Source organism: Nilaparvata lugens, chromosome X, assembly GCF_014356525.2.
Source record: "Nilaparvata lugens isolate BPH chromosome X, ASM1435652v1, whole genome shotgun sequence".
NCBI lineage: Eukaryota > Metazoa > Arthropoda > Insecta > Hemiptera > Delphacidae > Nilaparvata > Nilaparvata lugens.
In genome coordinates, this window is record NC_052518.1 from 88,252,014 (window position 1) to 88,273,675 (window position 21,662).

General features: G+C 33.5%; 1 protein-coding gene across 5 annotated transcripts in view; it reads left to right on the plus strand.

The window, feature by feature from the left end:
• LOC111044351 (uncharacterized protein F09G8.5) overlaps positions 1 to 21,662 on the plus strand; it is a 66,815-nt gene that overhangs the window by 11,026 nt on the left and 34,127 nt on the right. For all 5 annotated transcript variants that reach the window (XM_039441824.1, XM_022329469.2, XM_022329470.2 and 2 more), the window contains exon 2: positions 240 to 305. In XM_039441824.1, coding sequence (XP_039297758.1) covers positions 240 to 305 — 66 coding nt within the window. The remainder of the gene's footprint in view (positions 1 to 239; positions 306 to 21,662) is intronic.

Below are 21,662 nucleotides of genomic sequence, written 5' to 3' on the forward strand. Positions count from 1 at the left end.
GGCTCAGATACAGATTCAGGTTCATAGATTGACAGGTATCTGATTATTTCTAGTTGTCAGTTTCACTTTTTCTACTTGTTACCTAGTAATTTCATTTAGTTGAAATTTACCTAGCAACTTTATAACCCAGTTACCAGGTAACTATGTAATTACTTACTTCATTACCTTCTTTACTTACTTCATTACCTTTTTTACCTAGTTATTCATTTGAGATTAAAATTTCCATTTGTTTGTTGCAGGGGAAGTGAATTGGTTGACGTCAGTTTGCTTCGTAGACTCAACAACATCGAAGTACTCTCTCTCAGGTAATCATCTTACACTTTTTCGTTGCATTTACATTCTGTTGAATTGTGTAATTTGATTTTAGTAGCCTATTGTAGGAGTAGATTACATAAACCTATACTGACTCCATGCCTCATCAATGATAATGTAAATATAAATGATCATCTTCTTCTTTATCTCTACCCCGTTGAGCCTCACAGCGTCGGGGTAGCCTCAGACCACCCCCTCCAGCCCTCCAGTTGTCCCGATCCATGGCCTGCCTGCGCATTTGCCCTACAGTCTTTCCTCTCTCCTCTCCCTATCTTCTTATGTGCTCATCATACGAGTACCTGGGACGTCCTCTCTTCCTCCTTCCACCCACAATCATATTCACATATTGTTTTACTTTTCTTTCATCATTCATCCTCTGTAGATGACCTTACCATCCTAATCGTTTCTTATCTATAACTTCTTTTAATGTTTTTATTTTTTTCATTTTAAGAGAATTGCACTCCAATAGAGATTATGCCCAGGTGTGCCCATCTTTATTTCGCCTTATGTTTTTGTCCTCTAAAGCAAAACAAAATAATGTTAAAATAAGTTGTTTTTCAAAGTGGATTTTCATTAGTATTTTGTATTTTTAGCCGGTACAATTTTTTTGTAATAATATTATGTTGTGCGAAATAAATAAATTTTTGAATTGAAAAAATCTTATATTCCAATTTTCTCCTTGATCCGGTCGCTTTTTATCCTATCTCTCAATGTTCTTCCAGCAGTCCTCCTATGGCATTTCATTGCAACTGCCCTAACTCTATTCATATGTTGATAACTGACCATGGATGGTGTAATTGCCTCCACACAGTTCTTGTGTTGAAAAGCAATATTGATCAGTACAAACTTGTCTGATATCGATTTTAATACTAATTCAAAAATACAGATTCAAACATTCTTCATTTTGTTTTGCAAGAGTCGAGTTAACAATAAGGGAGTTTATTAAGGAGTTTAGGAAATTCCCCTAAGGCTCAACTCACACTTACGCGACTCAGGTCGAGAGCATGTGCTTTCAAATGGGTGGCGTCGCGGAGACTAGAATCGACTGGTATGAGTGTCACCATTTGGAAACACAATGTGTTGCTCTCGACTAGAGTTGAGTCTCTTCTCGACCTGAGTCGCGTAAGTGTGAGTTGAGCCTAAATTGAGTCCGAATTTGACAATTCTCCAGTCCTTTGCGGTTTCAATGAGTTTCCCACACATATGGGTAGACTTAAGCCTATATTTCTTCAATTAGTACACAAGCTAGCTAAAAATAATGGTTCAGAATGGTGTATTGAGAATTATGGACAAAAATATATTTGCAAAAGTTCAGTTTTAGACTTGCGATATAAGGGTATTGTAATTTTCAAAGTATTTCGCGATTTCCCAAAAGAGATGAGAACTTTGGAATTGCTGCGTTCTGAAGTGGAGCTGGTCACAGCCAGACACCCTTCCAACGAGGGGACCAATTATATCACAGCGCTTATCCAATCTGAGCTCAGGAATTTGCACTGCTGGGCTACTTCCCTAAAACCCCAAACATGTGATATCACATTAACCGCTAACTAAGTCAATCACTCCTATTGTAAATTATGTCCAAGCCAGTAGGCCTATAATATTTTAATCTGCATACGAGGTGAAGAAATCTAATTTGAACACACAAGCTATAGCTGTGATAAGTCAGCATTTATTTAAAGAGAAGCATTGATGTCAAATTTCTTGTTCAAACCACTGAACAGTAACGATCAACAATTTTTTTATTACCAGTTCACCCAATTACATCACCTAATTCAAGATTAATTGTTCATAATGGTTTTTGATGATAAAATTATTATTACGATTATTCGTCCAATTTAACACCCACGGAAGGGATATTCGGATATGTTGATAATTTGCTCAAATCAAGTCTTATTTCAATTATTTTTGATAGCAAAAATACATAACAATATATACATAATAATACTGAGCAACCTAACTCATCTCGTAATGTGCTTCAAATTCATGAATTGAGTATGCACAAATTCTCAAAAGCTGCTCCTTCATCAATGCTCTAAATTCACGTAATGTATTTTAAAAAATTGTAGTAGATGCATTTTTTAGTGTGTGAATTTAGTCATCATTTTTACATAACCTATAGAGACTGTGTATTCCAAATTAAGGTTTAGAGCAGTTTTGGGCGAATGCCTGTTGTTTTTACCTGAATTGTATTTGAATAAATATAATATATATTTTATCTTATGTTTGCTGGTAATCTATTGTACATTCGAATCCTAGCACTCTTTACTCCTGTCTCATACATAGTAGTCCTGTGTGTATCATCTCGCAACTCTTCCCTATGCCTTGTTCCATAATTGTGGAAATGTGCGCCAGTTCTGAATTTATTCTTGTTTCTATCTATGAAACATACGGCCTCCAGGATATACAAGCTCGGAAGAGGGAGAATTTTCATCTCTTTAAAGTACGGTCTGTAGCTTGAACGTATGGATTTTCCAACAATCACTCGTATACGAGTAAATAGGTCCGGAATAGGTCGATCACTTGACTCGAGTTCCCCCAAAATATGGTACCGTAGGTCAGAAGAGAATGAACGATTGCGAAATACACGTCTTTCAAAGTTGTTGTGTCCAACAATCTTTTCAAGTTTCTAAGTATGAATATCACAAGAGCTCAAATCTATCCTAAATAGTTTATATGGCATTTTACAGAAGAATATCTATTTTCAGTGTAGAATTATAAATTTTCATAGTGACGACAAAATATGCTAACATTTTATTACAAATGTTTCACAAATGCGTCAATATTTGGAAAATATAAATCTAAAATAAATTCAGTGTAAAACCTCGAAAAAATACGGACTCCTCTCAGTAGTGTAGTTGTTAAGTGCTAGAGTGAATATTACCGTCTAAACTCGCGCGTCATAAAATGAAAAGTCTTTCTATTCTATTCTAGTGTATGTCAATTCCTATTCAAAATTCAATGATCTATGATAAAGTTACCATTCCAACTTTCCAAAGTTACCTTTTCAAAGTCTGAAATAACTTCTTGAATAAAACCAAGCGGTACGGGTTTGGCGATCTATCACCATCCGATAGGCGCATGCTCTGGTAACGTTTTAGATGAGGTTGTGATAAAAAGGTAGTGGATAAAGGAAGGCTAGTTAATATATTCTAGGCAGTAATATTATTACCTCGCTATTCTTTTTATGGCTACTGAGATGACTATTGAAACACAATTTACGTTATCAAGTACCCCTTCAATTTTATCACAACACAACTAGTTTCACCTCTTCGAGAGCCATTTTCAAGTGTTGTTTTGTGATAAAATAAAAGCATATTTGATAAAGTTAATTGTGTTTAAATTATTATTACCTATTATTGGCGGTTATTACCCATTTTACTGCTTAATGTTGACTATGCAAAATTTACTCACTTGTGTTATATCAATTAAGCTATTATTATAGAGCTATCAAAATATAATCAATTCAAGTATAATTCTGATTTATTATAGAATGTTATTGTCTGAATTCTCTTGTTCATTGTTATTGTTTAAATTCTCATCTCAATGCACAAATGTAGTTGATTTTAATCAGGCCTATAGTAATATCGTTTCAACGCTAATAAGCTCAATCCATTTTAACAAGAGACTTGGCAGACAAATTAGCCATTGAAAGTTGGTGAATATCTTTCACATTCAAAAATATCGATACTGTGTGAACATATACCATTCTTACGAACATAGAAAAATGTGACCCTCATTTCAAATGACCTTCATAGTTTACAACTGGTGTGTATTTGAATTCTTAGACTACAATAAGGTTTTTCGATCCTTAGCTCGTCACAAAGAGTTTAAAGAATAAATGTATCGACGATTTGAAGGGTTGCTATCATGAATCGAATAGAAAAAGAAGTGTCCGCTATTGATTAGTTTGTGTTTGAAAAGTGGGTTTGATTGTATCTAGTGTACATATGATTCAGAGCGTTGCTGTAGTTTGTAGTCAGATGCAGACAGACGTCTTCAAATACGGCAATAGTCTTTTGGCTTAGCAAAGATTAGGTTTTCGTGGGCGTTTTAGCTCGACCCACTGTTGGTACGTCGCAGGCGTATACAATACCTTACTTAGTGACTCTTAGTTCACTGGCGAACTGTATTAGTCAAGGAACGGGTCTCACCAAAGCGTACCTTCTCTATCAAATACTGAGTCATTCGTATTTTTTTCTCATTCAGTACATCCCACATTCTTTTCATATAGCTTACTACACCTTGGTCCGTGAATGAAGGACATTTCTGGTATGGTATTTTGCTGCTAACACCTGCGTTGATTAGATCTTTCCATGAGGGTGTGTGATATCTACCAGTTGAACCTTTTTTTAACTTATATATAATACAATTGTTTCTCTGCATTTCGGTGAGATGTTCCTTTCATTGTGATTGTTTGGATCCAGAAAATCAGGCACTTGATGGCAATTCATTTATTCACAAAAATGCTAAGTGACCCACCCACTACAAAAACTAAGAAATATGCACTTAGTTATGAGAACCGTGAATTGTATTTTTCTTGACTTTGAACGAGTTAATCCTTGTGTTTGTTCTATCAATTTTTCCACCTCAATTTTTTTCGTTATGGCTTAGGCTTCCTTTTCTCACCGATCAGTTTATCTTGAAGTGCAAAGACTATTGAATTTCAGGCAAATTTGATTCAACAAGAGATAAAATGTTGTAAAAATGATAAAATGTTAATTATAATAATGATGAAATGTTAATGATATGTTGCTTGGCTTCTTCGGAATCAAGCCACAATTGATTGTTTTAGGAATTGATAAAATATGCATGTAATTGAATAGTACTATCCTCATCTAAATAAAAATCAATCAATTACTATTTGGAAATACATTCAATTCTTGTATAAATTATTTAATTAATTCTATTTCTACTTGATTTGACATTACATTGATTCCATCATTATAACTCATCCAAATACAGCATATTATATCCTTTTCATACAAATACAGAATGCTCTAGCCTTTGTAATTATTTCCTTTGTAATAATATTAGGAATACATGTACGGGATATAAAATAAATGTTTGACACATCACAACGTCTGAACTACTGAACTGATTAACTTGAAATTTTGTATACAAATTCTTAATTGAGGACTTCCACTGAGGATGGTTATGTGCCTATTTAAGTTTTTAGTAATAAATTAATTTAAAAAAAGAATAAATCTATTTTAATTTGTGGTACAAAGTTTACGTAAGATAAAATACCAATCAAATAGTTTTTCTATTGAAAATTATCGCAGTTGGTAATGCTTATCAGCATGGAACTATGAAACTAAATTCAATCTATCTGTGCTTTTAACTGAGCCTCCCGGAGCACGGGTCACTCCTGCTCGTGGAATATAAAAATTATAAGAATTTAAAACTTTCTTCTTCTGCATCCAACTTCATCTTTGTCTTCTTCTCCTCATTCTTTTTAAAGCAATACGTTTTTCAATACCGTACGACATACTGGACTAGTGAACATTATTAATTGATTAAAATCATCCTTTTTCTTCTTCTTATCAGGCCCTAGTAATTTATCCTATGTAAGCTTCATATCACTTGTCTCTTCTGTGATATTTCAGATGAATTAGAATGAATAAATCCTTCTTCTTTTATTTTACTCCTTCCTCCTCCCTAATCGTCCCTCTTCTTCCTCCGTCTTCTACACCACTCCCCCTCCTCATCATCCCACTCCTCCTCCTCCTCCTACTCCTTCCTTCCCCCCCCCCCCAGGGGAGATTGAAACCACGGACTTTAGTCGTCCATTAAAATTGATTTTGTTTATGGAAAGGAAACGAGTAGACTGCAAACCTGGAAAGTCAAAGACTTTGACAAAGTTGAAATGGATACCTTGAAAAAAACGACTCCTGACGACATCTTGAAGAAACTAGTTTTAATTTTAGGTGTAGCGTGTGATCGCAGACTAGACGTACTTACCAAAATGCTCGTGGAACATATTGGAGATGATGGCTTGATACTCATTGTTGAAATATCGCTATAGTGAGGTCCACGCTATAATGACAGTGGAGAAAGATAGATGATCAACGTTGCCGATCCTCGTCTTGTCAACGCCTTCTATAGACGATAGCTGATACAGGTTTATTGATGTAATATCAACTGTTCATTCTCATTTAAAATAATCAATTATTAAGCAATAAATTATATTTTTCAATAATTTCATAATGAATTTCCATAATTAAGATAAAATATTTTGTTAATTAATTATTAATTCTGCATTGTTGAAAGACGATCTGGCAACAGAGCAAAGCGAGAAAGAGATAGAGCTATCCGCTTTGTTGAATGATAGACAAGGATAGCAATACCATTGCCAATCAAACACTACCATTATAACGTAGACCTCACTATAGCCCTTGTTATGGCGCGATTTTGCACTACCTAAAAATTCTACTAAAACGGCTGGCTGGCTTCCCTTTAAAAGACCACATATAAATCTGTACTTTTTTCAAAATATTTATGTTTTATCAAAGTTGGAACCTTTTTGCAGTAGCGTAGCCAGAATTTTGAAATGGGGGGGGTCTGACTAAAAATTTTGGGCCCCTATATACTTCACCTATTGGAATTTGATGATGAAGGGGAAATTTTCGGGCCTCTTTTTCGGGCTCATAGGGGGGGGGGGTGTTGTAACCAAGGAAACCCCCTTCACTACTCCACTGCCTTCTTGAAAAGGTTACCTGACAATTACGCACAACTGAAATTATGTGACATGCGCACAAATTTACTGAAGAGAAAGAGAGTGAGAGTCCGTCTACCTGAGTACCTGAGCTACCATCCAGGGGGCCCGTTTCACAAAGATACAAGCATTGTTACCAACCCATGGTTCCGGACAAGTGCTTGTGATGACGTCACAGGCATTTCACAAGAAAAATGGGAAAATGTTGCAAGTTGACAAGTTTGCAAGTTCAGCATTTCTATTAGCATTATAACTAGAAGGCATTGAATCATTGTTGATGTTCTAAAAATCTAACAATATTTACCTGTTTAAACGGATTTATATAATGATTGTTATCAACTAAAGAGAAAAAGTAATCATCCAATAACTGTAGGATGTTAAATATTTTACCAAGATACCTTTATCATGATAATATAATTCTATTGAAAGAAATCTGATAAAAACCCTGCTTATCATGGAAAAATGCTCCACACTGCATTTGTAAGTAATATTTTTGTCATTTTTATTATGACTAATTCAACAAAAAATATAAGTCCATAGAACAGAATTTCCTTACTTCCATGTACAATAGCCCATAGTTTAATTTCTATTTTGAATAAATTACTGAAATTTCCCCAAGTAATACAGCTGTACAATAATAAGGACTTATATTTATTTGAAAATATTTGAATGCAATTTCATTTTTTTACATTCTCCTTTGGATGTAAATTGAGCATACTCATTATATCAGTCGACTTGCTATTTCGTTTTTCATATTTAAATTTGCTCATTTTTAAGATTAACCTGCATTTACAAATTAAGACTGATTATTTGAAAATTTAAAAATAAATTCTAGGCCCATATAAAATATTTCCTTTTGAAGATCCTGTTAGGTACTAGAAAGTGAGAATAATGTATTAAAATATCATATTTAAATACTATAATTTTTCACGAGAAACTTAATACGGTTTCATAACGATTATTTCCATCACACTTCTTCCAGGATTTGGACTTGCTAATTAATACACATTTCAGGTGTTATCATTGTTTTGATGGTTGAGGGGTAACTAGTGCTGTTGATTGTAAATAAGCATGAGTTTTCTGATTGAGAACCTATTTCTCTCAGTGCCCCATGTGACAAACCCAGATATATACTATACATAAATACAGATATGTATATTTCGATCTTAAGATGAAGTAGATATTCAGGATTAGTAAAGTGCAAAGCTATTTTGGGTGGTAAAAAACTATCTCCATCAAACGGTTCAGATTAGAACAAACTCTGGTTTCTCCAGTTCTTGTGGTAGAAAAATGAAGATAGAAGTAAATAGAATATTGCAATTATTATTCAATTGCTGTAAAATCAAAATAATAAATAGATCTCAATTTATTATAATATTTCGTACTATTTATTATTAAAAAATATCATAATATTCATTCCGAAAAAATCATGTTATTAGTTCAATTCATTTAGTTGGTACTAGACTGAGAGAATGTTTCTAAAAGAGTGCATGTATACATTGATAGGCAGATTCTTTCTCTGATGAATAGTTTTGGGCCAAGCCTGTTGTTCCTTCCTTATCATATTTTTATGATTTGTAATTATATCCACGAATAAATGAATGAATGAATTTACTTCCGGTCGGCCTAATGCATGACTTAAATAATAGTGACATTTCTGTCACTTGGAAAAAAGTTGTACGCATTTTAGTTCCGGTCGGTCTGATATCTGAGTAGTTCCAGGTAGTAGATACCTTTTTCTGACCCTCTTGAGAAAGTTGTGTGCATCTTTTACTGTGCGCATTTTTCACGACACCTCTGAAAATCCTGTTCATCATTTCAAAACAAACAAAAACCTTGTATTCACCGTAACCGTAATAATTATGGACCAGATACTTACAATAACTATTTTGATGTTTTAGCTTTCATGTTGAGTTTGTGAAAAAAAAATGTATATGGGATTTAATTCTCTACAGTCTTCTGTAACTTAGTATCAATTGTTTTAATTTGGAAGGTATGGATTTCTCAATCATGGGGTTCTTTCTTAATTTCAGTTAACTTCAATTTCTTGATTCCGTATACTGACATTTTACTAATATTGACATATGTTGTGTTTATGTTTGGGTGCGAGAATCTGATTGAACTGTACTGTTATCATATTTTCCCTGATTTCTGATTTTTCCCTGCTAATTTCCCTTCGATAACGCGCTGTCCGGGAGTTAGGGGTTAGGGGCTGGGGTTGAGGTAGGGGCTGGTTGCCATGAGATACGGCCGGCACCTTTCCTCATCCTGGGAGATCGATCATTTATTTTGGGCATCTAGCTGTCCGCGATATTATCAATCTGTGCGCAACTGCCTCAGAGGAAACATCATCTTTGCATACGTCTCTCCGGTTGCAGTCCGGCAGAATCAGGTAAACTCTTTCAATATTCAAGTATTTGTGTTCATAAACCACTCTACTGTTCATTCCTGCATTAAAACAATGTTTTAAACATTCCTCCGAATTATATTCTGGGTAACAGGTGGCTGTCGTACTTGATAGCTTCTTCAGCGCTCCCCCTCAACGGGGTCCACCTCTCCAAATCACATCAAACCCAGAATCTAATGCTTTTCCACAACTCTTAGAACATTTAATATCATAAAAACATCTCTTTATAATGAAAACTTGAAGGAATTCAGAAAAACACGACTCCTCATCATCTCTCCTGTTGCATATGCTACTTGATGAAATCATGTTTATTCATGCAATGAGCCATTGAAAGTTGGTCAATTCAATGTTATACAATATTAATTGATGCATAATTCGATTTAAAACATTGAAACACGAAATAAAATTGAAAAATATTAACAAAATTTTATTCCTGTCTGTTGCGAAATGTGTTATATTATATAAAAATCATTCAGAATATGTTTATTTCAATTATTAATGTTGTTTTTAGATTATTATTGTCTGAAATTATCTTGTTTTAATGTAATTATCGTGTTCCATATGGTGACAAGATCATACAGGTACAATGAGTTCGTTACACAGATTACCAAGGATTATTTTATTAGAACAGCATGATATCCTATAAAAATAGTTGGTCGGTGACATCCCAAGTCACTTTGCGAAATTTATTTCATAATTTGAGTGTTTTTCTCTGTTCTTTTCAATACTTTCATGATAGGAAACATATGGGTGTTCTGCGCATGTCTAGATCTACAACTCCCAGTATTTTGCAAAAACCTATTAAAAAATAGTTTAATCATATTTATTTCAGTATATCTTTAGAATTGAAAGAGTTTTTGTCAATTTTTATAGTATGAGTGTTGTCATAAAGAAAACTAGGAGATTTTCACGTTTGCGCAGAACCCCACTTCAAAGAGATGAAGAGGAGGGAGGAGATATGGCCTCTCTCATTGGATAGCCGTGGGTAGAAGTTCTCTGCGCATGATCACAAGAGTCCATTTTACATATTCATGTATTGATTTGAATTGAATTTTATTGATGATGATTATTAATATTATTACGATTTTGTGATACAGACGTGGATAGAAGTTCTCTGCGCATGATCACAAGAGTCCATTTTGAATTCTCATGTATTGATTTGATTTTCATTTTATTGATGATGATTATTAATATCATCATCACGATTTTGTCATACAGATGATACATGAATCAAATTGGATTCAAATTAAGAAGATTCTACTTTGTTTCAATTATAACTGAAAGAAGCTCCAGCAATATCTCAAACCTTCATCGTTTCAAAGAAACTCGCTATTTAAATTTATTAAACTTACATAACTGTAATGATTTTGTGATATCGTTCATATGATTTATTTCATTTTTTTTTATTTGTTGATGTTTTAATTATTGTTTTTGACATTATAACTTTTTTCTTTTAATAATTTAATTTTCCATATATTTGTTTTTGAATAATTGTATCTCGTTTAACCAATAGATCTCAGTTTCCTTGTTCACAGAAAAAATATATTTTGGAATAAAATAATTTTAAATTTCAAAATTTTCAATTTTGATTAAAAAAAAAATATGCTTGAATTTTTGGAAAAAGTTACGGATGAAAGGGTAGCAGGCCTTATTTAGGCTGTGCAAAAGCTAAAAATAAACCTTCCACTGGTAACAATTTTCAATGTTTTTCGATTTGTATATCATCAAGCTATCAAAATGAAAAAGTTTTCTCAGGAAAAACGTTTTTTTCATCATTACTTTTTGAGATATAAGCTCCCAAAGTTTAAATTTTTGGGACAGAACATTTCAAATTCGGTAAGAGAATCAGAGGATAAATTCTTCATGGTAATGTTGAACGAATAATACCAAAAGTTTTTGAAAATATCAATTTTTAAAAAATTTATTCAATTTACTAAAAAATGACCAAAAATAACTTTTAGTTCAGTTATTTTTAGTCAATTTTGGTAAATTGAATAACTTTCTCAAAGATTGATATCCTCAAAAGGTTTTTTGTTTTATTCAGAGGAAGGAGAATCGAATGGGTAGATTTTCCTTATCCTAGTGTGTTATTCTTATCCCCGTACTCTCAATCCTTGTTTCCGACCTTCAATTAATGTCTGCTGGAAAATTTAAACTTAGCCCAGCAGTCATATATCATCCTATCAATTCATTGGCGTTTATTACTTTTGAGACTAGATAACGATATTATTCACTAGTGAAATTTGATGTGAAAATTCTCTTCCAAAACAATTATCTTGATCCCACAAATTATTCGATCTATTTACTTTATCATAACATAATAAAGTAATAGAAGTTAATAAATTTTTAGAGAAGTGTGTATCTTTCCAAACTTTTGGTTGAACTGGTAATATGTTACCAGCCCAACATTCAGATTTTTATAACTGTTGACTCAGTTAACATCTGGTCAACAATTTTAGGCCTGCATCTGTCTGTACACCATTCATGGCGTTTTTTGGAATGATGGGAGAGATAAGACAAAAACCATAATACTCCCTAAACCTATAAAATATAATTTATGTGACAGTCTTTCTCTATCAACTGGTTCAAAGGCCTTCGCTAGATCCAGACTCCAGACTTTCAATCAATTGCGTGATGTATTTTTTCTTGATATCCACATAAGTTCATTACTTGTGTGTCGGTAATGAGCTGAGATGATTAAAATAATAACAAACCATGCACTTATTGGGATTCAAACTAATTAATTTTCTTCCGGCAGAATTTTACCAAACGTTAATAGCGTCCTGGGAGCTATAGGAATCCGATTTTATTATGTGAAGCAATTGACATTTATTTGGGCTTTAAAACAGCAATGATTTTGTGATTTTCACAATATTATCTCAATCACTCTCAAGAACGTTTGCAGAAAAACTCAGTGATAGATTGGGTGGAAGTTTGCAATAACAATAACAACTTCCAATGTATCTTGTATAGGAACTACCACCCTTGCTTATTCTTGTACAATAATTCACAATGATTTAGACTTGAAAAATCAAATTGTTCATCTGATTTATTTGAGTTGTTGCTCTTGCCAGCTATTTGAGTCTACCAGCCTAGCAAGCTGGGAATTAGAAATACAAAAAGTGAGGCATGCTTCATCCCGCCACCGCATTAAAAAACTAGGGATCAACTTGTCCGTCCACATCTGGATCCATATGGTGTCGTCCGATGAGCGATCTTGGATGAGCGATGAGGGAAAAAGTAGTCCAGTGAGCGATCCATTGTTCAGAATAACAATAAGGATAGACAGACGCTATGGGAGGACTATAGTAAGGTCCACGTTATAATGGCAGTAGATAAAGATAGAAGAACAGCGTTGCCGATTCTCTGCCTTTATTAATTATATTTCTACATTGTCAAAAAATGATTTGGCATCGTTGCGGAGCTAGAAAAGGATAGTAACACCTGCTTTGTCGAATGATATACAAGGATAGCAGCATCAAAGTTTATCAAATACTTTCATTATAACGTGGACCTCACTATAGGGTGTCATTAATCATCAGGGACAGTGACGGAGGAAGGCCATAAGCGTATGTGTATACTCGCAATACGATATTCATGATGATGATTGAATCTGTACCTACCACTTCCCATGAAAAGGAATCAGTTGTTAAAGAATATTGAAACCAAATGAACAATATATTCCTGTTCATTTACTATAATGATCAATATATTTCCAATGAACAATATATTTATGTTCCAAACCGAAATCTGTTCTATCTTTGCTCAAAAACTGATTCCTGTTATGGGAGGTTGTAGGTACTGGATTCAATCATTATCATCAATATATAGTTTGCGAGTATACACATGACACTACCCATTTATCACTTGTGGCTTTCCTCCGTTACTGTCCCTGATGATTAATGACACCCAAGTCCTCCCATTCAAAGCTTCTGTTTATCCTTATTGTTATTCTGAACAACGGATCGCTCAGTGGACTGCTAACCCCTAAAATCGCTCATCTGACGTAACCGATTTCAAGGACAGAGTTGAAATCTAGGATCGAGGTGGATCCTACGTTTTGATTCTGGTTCTCTTTTGTTGTTTGAACATGACAGGCATTGATTTTGAATTACTGTATTGGGCATCAAATCATTCAACATGATTTGATAGATTTGGCAATAGGCGAGAAAGTTAAAACAATAAATTCAAGTAGTCCAGCAGATAAAGAAAGGGAGAGCTAGCTTATAGTTTATCAGATATTTGTCTCCACAAATTAGTAGGTTTGTAAATTTTATGGTGTACTGTAAATTGAAATTCACAATCGAAAATCAAAAACAATAACTATACATAATAAAAACTTGTCTCTTGATACTTAGTCCTGTCAAATGGTCGTATTTCAGGAAACTGCCCCGAAAAAATTTTTCTCGACGGTTCTATATGTATTTTGGGGCGCTGAATTCGAATCTGACATTTTCTGACACGCCAGAGGATGGCTTTACCCCCAAAACCCCCAAAAAACCCTAAAATTTTGGACTTTTTTCAATTTTTCCATTTAATCTCGAAAACTTCGAGTTGGGAGTTTTCGAATTTAGTAGTGGTGGAGAGGGAATACACCCAAAAATAGAAAATCATGTCCTACAGCCAAAATACAAATTTTTCATTATAATACCTTTTCAATTCCTTCCTAACAAAAAATGCATATTTCGGCTGAGACTGTGAAAATGAGGAAACTATCGCAAATTTCTTGATTTTTTTAAACAAACATATCTTACTTCATGATTATATTTTTACAAAATTCATTTACCTCACATAAAAGAGAAGATTCTGTTCTTCAAATCAAGAGCAAGTATCATTTTGGGTTACCGTGATACTCAGTTTTGAATATAGAAATTTTCCATTTTTCTGTGTATTTAAATATGGGCTAGAATACACTAGAAGGGGAAATTCTCATTTTTTGACCAAATTTCAGTTATGATAAATTTGTATTTTGGCTGTAGGACATGATTTCCTATTCTTGGGTGTATTCCCTCTCCCCCACTACTAAATTTGAAAATTCCCAAGGAATCTTGTTCAGAATTAATTGTTCTTTCACGTGATGTGTGGTTTTTAATCTATACTAGAAAGACATCCAATTTGTATAGGGTAGAGGTGGTAGGTTTGCATAATTTTAAAAACCCCTTGAAAAATACCCCTTTTTTGAAAATTCGTAGCTCTGGAACCAAGAATGGTAGAATCCTGCTCGACCACTCAATTTATTTGAAATTGTATTCTCTTAAATTTTGTAAAGCATGATTTCTCTCCAAAAACTCGAAGTTTTCGAGATTAAATGGAAAAATTGAAAAAAGTCCAAAATTTTAGGGGTTTTTGGGTGTTTTGGGGGTGAAGCCACCCTCTGGCGTGTCAGCAAATACATATAGAACCGTCGAGAAAAATTCTTTCGGGGCTGTTTCCTGAAATACGACCATTTGACTGGACTAACTGTAGGCCCACTCTTTTAGAAGTTCGATTCATTCAGTGCCAATCTCAAATATTTGAGAACAGTACTGACAACAGTACCAGGTAGGCCAAAACCAGCTACAAAAATGAAGAACAATATTCAATTGTAATTTGGACTGCTTCATGGCATTTCAATTAATAATTACAAACTGATAAAATTTAATGCACTTGATATCTATCGTATTATTGTAGGCTATTAATGAAGATGGAAGATGGAAAACAAAATCCGTTTGTTATGAGACATGTTACGTTATTACTGTACAAATAATATAGGAACAATATAATTATGATATAAATAATAGACGTCTACATTAGTTTAATTTGGATTGATTAATAAGGTAGTTTTACTTGATTCGAAATAAACGAAAACATAACCTAAAAAAGTGTAGACCAATAAGCCTATAGCAATCAACCTGCTATTAATTTTCTCCGGTTTGTTCGGAAGTCGATAACAACTAAATTTTTATCGTTCCTGTCTACAGTCAGGCAAAAAGCACATAACAATAATTTATCTGATAGATTTTCAAATGGGGTAATAAATCGTAATCAATAACCTGAAAAATTTACATACGGTAGCCTACCTTATAGCAATCAACTGTTTAAATTTTCTTCGGTTCTTTCGGAAATCGATAGAAACTGAATTCATCCTTTCTACTGTAATGTTTAGGCCTACAATCATGCAAAAAGCACATAACACACTGATACTATTTCATATAGGCTTATAAATTGTTAAAATTTGAAATTTATTTATATGCTGACTGTGACGTCACATATCAACTTTTTTTTCAAACAGTTCCACAAGTCCCCGCGAGATAGCGACAGGTGTCTATTGACTCCACACCAAGTTCTATTATTCTCTTTAAATTAAAAAAAATAATTAAAATTAACAAGAAAATCCTTGAAATTTGAAGTTTTTTATGAGATCAATTGTTTAAATACATAATAAGTCCAAATTCGATTGCAGTTATCAATAAACTAGTGCAAGTTTGCCTCAACTCTCGCATGAGTTTTGTGTGAACAGCAGCCTACGCTGACTAAGTCAATTTTATAAATATGGTTATCCAAAATGGGTGACTGCAAGAGCCGAAACATATTATGGTTTCAGCTGACACCGCACACTAAAGCTTAATAGCTTGCATGAATAAGCAGATATTCATGCAAGCCATGATGCTTTAGTGTGAGGTATCAGCTGAGATCATCATATTTTTCGGTTCTGGCAGCCACCCATTTTGCGTTATATTAAAATTTATATTATACATTATACGCAATTATTTGCGTTATACCCTTATCCTACCCGTTATATCAGTTATCCCAGAATACCAGAGTTACCATTTGATCACACTAAACAAGGATTGGGAAAATGAGTGAGACTTTTTACATGAACTTTTTTTCATGAATAATGTTTGATTAGCAATGGTATTGCAGACCTTGTCTATCATCCAACAAAGCGGATGGGCGCTATATCTCTCTCTTGAAAGTTGAATCTAAATATTCCTTATGACGGGAAGTTGAAAACATTGAGTATGAGTGCTGACTGTGCATTGTGTTCAATAGTCAGGATCCTTCTTAATTTTTCGCAATAGGAAGGGGGTCATTTTGCTTGAGTAGCCACTGAAATAGTCACTAGATTTACATCATCTAGATCTAAAAGATCATCAAGATCTTAATCCAGAATACGAATAGCCAACCAAGTAAAATATTCTGATGGCTTTCATTGAATGGAAAAGCCTACTACAGTTGTTTCATCTCGCCATGTAGATCAGTAAGTTGCTACCAGAAACAAACTGGAATACAGAGTGAGATGGGAAATTAAAGTATTACTGTTCCCAGCCACGGGGAAAGAGTAGGAAAAATGATAAACGAGTCAGTATCCGTATCTTCCACAGATGTTATGTTTTTTTATGTTATGAAGGGACAGATTCAAGGATCAAAGGTTCAAAGAACCTCACACGTCAGCCGAAGCTTATTGTGTGTCAAGTATCTTCCACAGATACACAGTAACATTATATTCTTATTCCACGTTATTCCATTCTTATTACACATTATTCCACGGAACATACAGAGTTGGTGAAAATTATGGAAAAAGCTTCATATTTCTCTTACTAGGATAATTTTACAGAAGGTTTCATTGAGGATCCTACTCGATTAAAAAAACTATTTTTCTTTTGCTTCAAAATTTTGGTCTGTCATTTTGGAGCCTTTTTATCTTGAATCCAAGCTTTTTTTAATGGGAAGGTGGTTATATGATAGGCCTACATGATTTCAATACAGAATTTCAAGAGAACATGATTGGCGGAAACCGCACATTGATATATATCAATCCGTTTCAATGTTATTCACATTGGATACTAATAAGTCATACAAAAATGAATACATAGATATGATTCATAAGATACATAGATAATTTGGAAAAATCTTAACTATCAAATTTCACTTTTTCAATTGTAAGTAAACACTTACAGTGACATCTACTCACAAATTTAACACTTGGAACAGGAAAGTTTAATCTGTGAGATTTTTAATGTGCTCATTTTTGTATAATTGTTTGGTATCTTTGAATGTGAATAACTTCAAAACAGTTTGAGATAACGGTGTGCGATTTTCGCCAATCATTTTCTCTTACAATTCTGCATTGAAATCATATGACCAAACTCCCTTTCAAAAAACTAAGTTGTATTCAAAATGGCGGACCAAATTTTTTTGGGTGACAGTCAAGTATTTTTTTTCAATTCAAATCGGATCCCCAATGAAACCTACTGTCAAATTAACATTTTAAAATAAACATTAAGCTTTTTCCATAATTTTTACTAACTGTATTCAGTATTCTGTATCTTCCACCGCAATAGAGCCATTATCAATACCACATAAATTCAACAAATTACAAAGTTTAATTGTAATGTTTCTGTTTTCCGTAATTCACTTGAAAGGGTAAGATTGGGACTGAAAACTTGAAACCACTGTATATCATGAGGAGCACTTTCCACTCATGAATAATAGTTGAACATTCGTGATGTTCAATGTACATTGCGTGTCCGCCAAAGTTTTATTGCCTTTATTGTACCTCATTGGGTGGGTCTGTTCAATTTTTCGTTATTATGTTTTGTGAATTACAAATTACTTTTCTATCTAGCTTAGCAGAGTAATTCACAACGTTGGCTCGGCCCTCGGCGTGTTTCAAGGCTGATGGCCTTCACCTTCAGATTCTTTTCATTGCAGGAGTGTACTCTGAATGACACATCTGATACTGTATTATACATCCATGTAATCGAGGAAGTGCATCCTGTATTACATTTTGTTGCATTAGACATATTTCCGATTATCAACTAATTATGTTGAATACATTTTTCTAGATAGTATTGTATATGTATTGTGTAGTATGTATATGTATATGTATATGTATAGTATTGTATTTCTAGATAGTATACTATGTATGACACGTCAGATATTATTCATTCATGTGATTTAGGAAGTGTAATGTTTATTACCTTTTGTTACAAATAACTTTCGATTATCAACTAATTATGATGAAATGTTTTTTAAATAGTCTGGTCAACTCGTTGATCTATAATAATTTATTTATTTAAAATATTACTCAGAGTTTACAGCTTGATGTCAAAACATACCTCATTTACCTCGAACATTTGATACAGAACGTATTGATGATGTACATTAGAAATAAGAATTAGTAATTGAAACTAAACTGAATTGAGAAAACAGAAAAAAATTATTACGTTAACAAGAAAATTCGAAGAAAGAAATGGAACACGATAAAAATGATAATGGTCTGCAAAGTAATGTAACAAAATTGAAGAGCTTCTACACATTTCAAACAGAATTTTCTTAAATTATCACTGAATGGGTCAAGATTTGAACTATTGTAATAGGTTAATTTGTAAGATTTAAATATTGACAAAGACGTTGTAGTGATTGATCGGTATGGGAGAGACTGCATTATATATTAGGGAGAGCCTGTATAGTATTTGATGGCTATCCAAGGACTAGAAGAGCATATCCGGAGAAGAAAGAAAATTTCATCTGAACTATTTTCCCAAGAACTCCTGAATGCTTGTTTAGCGCGAAAATAAATAAAACCGTGATAGGAAATTGTATTTTGAAAACAACGGAATGAAAAACTATTGAGTTGATAGTTGAAATACTCTATGTAGGACTATGGTCTATGATTGTTCAATGTATGATTCGGCGCTAAATTGCTAAATCCGGCCTGAAAATTCGTCTCAAACTTTTTAAAATGAAAATTTATTTCAAAATTTTTGTAATTAAATTTTTTTCTGAACTTTTTCCAAAGCGTCCAAATATTCAGCTTGATGATTCCAAATAATTAATGTATATTCTAATCCACTCCTAAGGATTTGTATTAATTAGCACGTTCTAATAGAAACCTCAAGCGTTCACTAGAAACATTTATAATCTGTTTAATTTGAAAATTAAACCTGAAATCATTCTAAATATAGGCCCCAAACGCTGGTGCAATCGAGCAGAGACGTCCTGCATCGAAATAATTCAAGTTGAATGGAAATGTTGTCTCGAATAACTTTTCTTTGTTTTGGAAACCTCTCCAGCTCCACGAAACTTCGAGTTTGCCCTTAAATGTTATTTGCTATAATATTTGAGTACGATCATAAAGCTTAAGTACTTACTCGTAATTAAGTAAAAAGTACATTTAGAAAGTGTGTCTTATTTTCTTTTAATGATTATTTTGACAATGAATCTATCATTTTTCGTATATATTTAATCAGTCCAGTTTATCACTAGGCTGAAACTACATAACAGCTGATAAATAAACTATCAACTATCAAAACTTGGAAACCTAGTGTATTAGACCCGGTTGTACAAAAGCCGGTTAAATCTTAACCGTGATTAATTTCACGAGATCCAATCAGAGAAGGCCTTTTTGATGAGACGGCTTCTCTGATTGGTTCTCGTGGAATTAATAACGATTAAAACTTAACCGGCTTTTGTGCAACCGGTACTCAGTATGTTAAAATTCCCATATTATTAGCACTGCCTGCCAGTAATAAAAAATAATGTTTCAATGCCTAAATGTAATTTCAATTCTCCTTTTTAATACAGTCCAATCGACTTGAGAAACTCTAGATTCCAAATATTTTATGCGATATTTATAAAACTAGGACGAGTCTAGTTAGTCAGAACCCACTTTTTGTGAAGTGCAATATGAACCAATAAAATCAGGCTTGCATACGCTGCTAGTAATAGATACCTCCCTCTCACTCTCTCTTTCTCCCACCATCCTTTCTCTTTCTTCCAAGTGAAAAAGTCGGTCAGCGAGAAAATAAGCCAATAGTATTATTTTCGATCTGTTGATTTATTAACTTAGAAAGTTGCATGACACGCAAAGAAAACTGCTGAAATTGTTCCGGCTGTAGGTGAAGGGTGAAGAATTCAGTTATTCCGTTGGTCTATAATATTCATAACTATTCTGAAATTGGCCAGGTTCCAGCACTTGGAAATTGATTAATGCAGTTTATTCAACCCCTTGTGACAAAATTCTACTTAGTAAAGAACTAACCGCACTTTTCTACTCATGCATTTAGGCATTTCAGAATTACTGATTATGATTAATATTACTTGTAGAGGCCGTACTAGGAACTTTGGGACCAATACTTTTTGGGACTAAAGGGTTCAGTCATAAGAGAGGATGGGTCTTCGCAGGTAGAATCAGGTGTCTCCAACAGGTGGTTGCTGGTTGGACATTGTTCTTCAACACAAAGACGTTGTATTAGATTTAGCGAGTCAGTTGCAGGCCTATTCAACTATGTATAAATATTTATTTAACACTGTACTTTATAGATATATATTTATTCATTCATATTTTAAAGTTGAATTATTATTTCCGCTACTCAATCATGAAAATATGAATTTCTAGTTTTTATTAGATGAAGAAAATGTTGGAAAATAGGCCTTCTCAAGATGTCTGTAATAAAAAAAGATTATCTATCTACTCATTACACAGACTACGTTTTTCTATAAATTAATCTATGAATGGTATTCATTCAGTAACAGAAGCATGTGAACGTGTCGAAGGGGCCGACTATTGTTTACTAATCACCTTGCAGGTAGGACCCCAGACTTGGTCCCAAAATTCCTCTTTTTCCTAGTTGGTCCCAAAATTCCTGGTTATAGGAGACACACAGCATTGAGAGGGTTGGATAAGATACATTACATCACTCTTGTGGATTAGAAAGCATGCATGTAGAATTCTATAATAATATATCAAATTCTATACTATGATGTGGGCACGCATGCGAATGGAGCAGCAGAACATAACATAATAGTGACCTAAAATAATGATTAGACGTGCTCCCCCAAACGAGCTACTCGAAAATATATAATAATCAAAATTAAATATGATTATAGTATGAAGCTTTTAACTAAGCTTAGAAATTTCAAATTTTGCTTAGCTAATCTCTGACTAAAGTACCGAGAAAGTAATAAGTATCTAGGTACCGAGAAAGTTTCTTACTTAATTGTGAATCTGAAGGTTGACAATTAGTTTTAAATTTCGTACAGACATTGAAAAAATAATGCAGATCCATCCGTCAATTTATCGCATATTATAATCCCTTCCATCACCACGCACGTCCAGTACTATATCAGCATCATCCTGAGCAAAAAATATTGAGATTAGAACTCCTTCATGATTTTCCGAGTTATTGAACAAAACCTAATGTTTGGGTAAAGCTTTTGTTGAAAAAGTCTTCTTACCTTGAA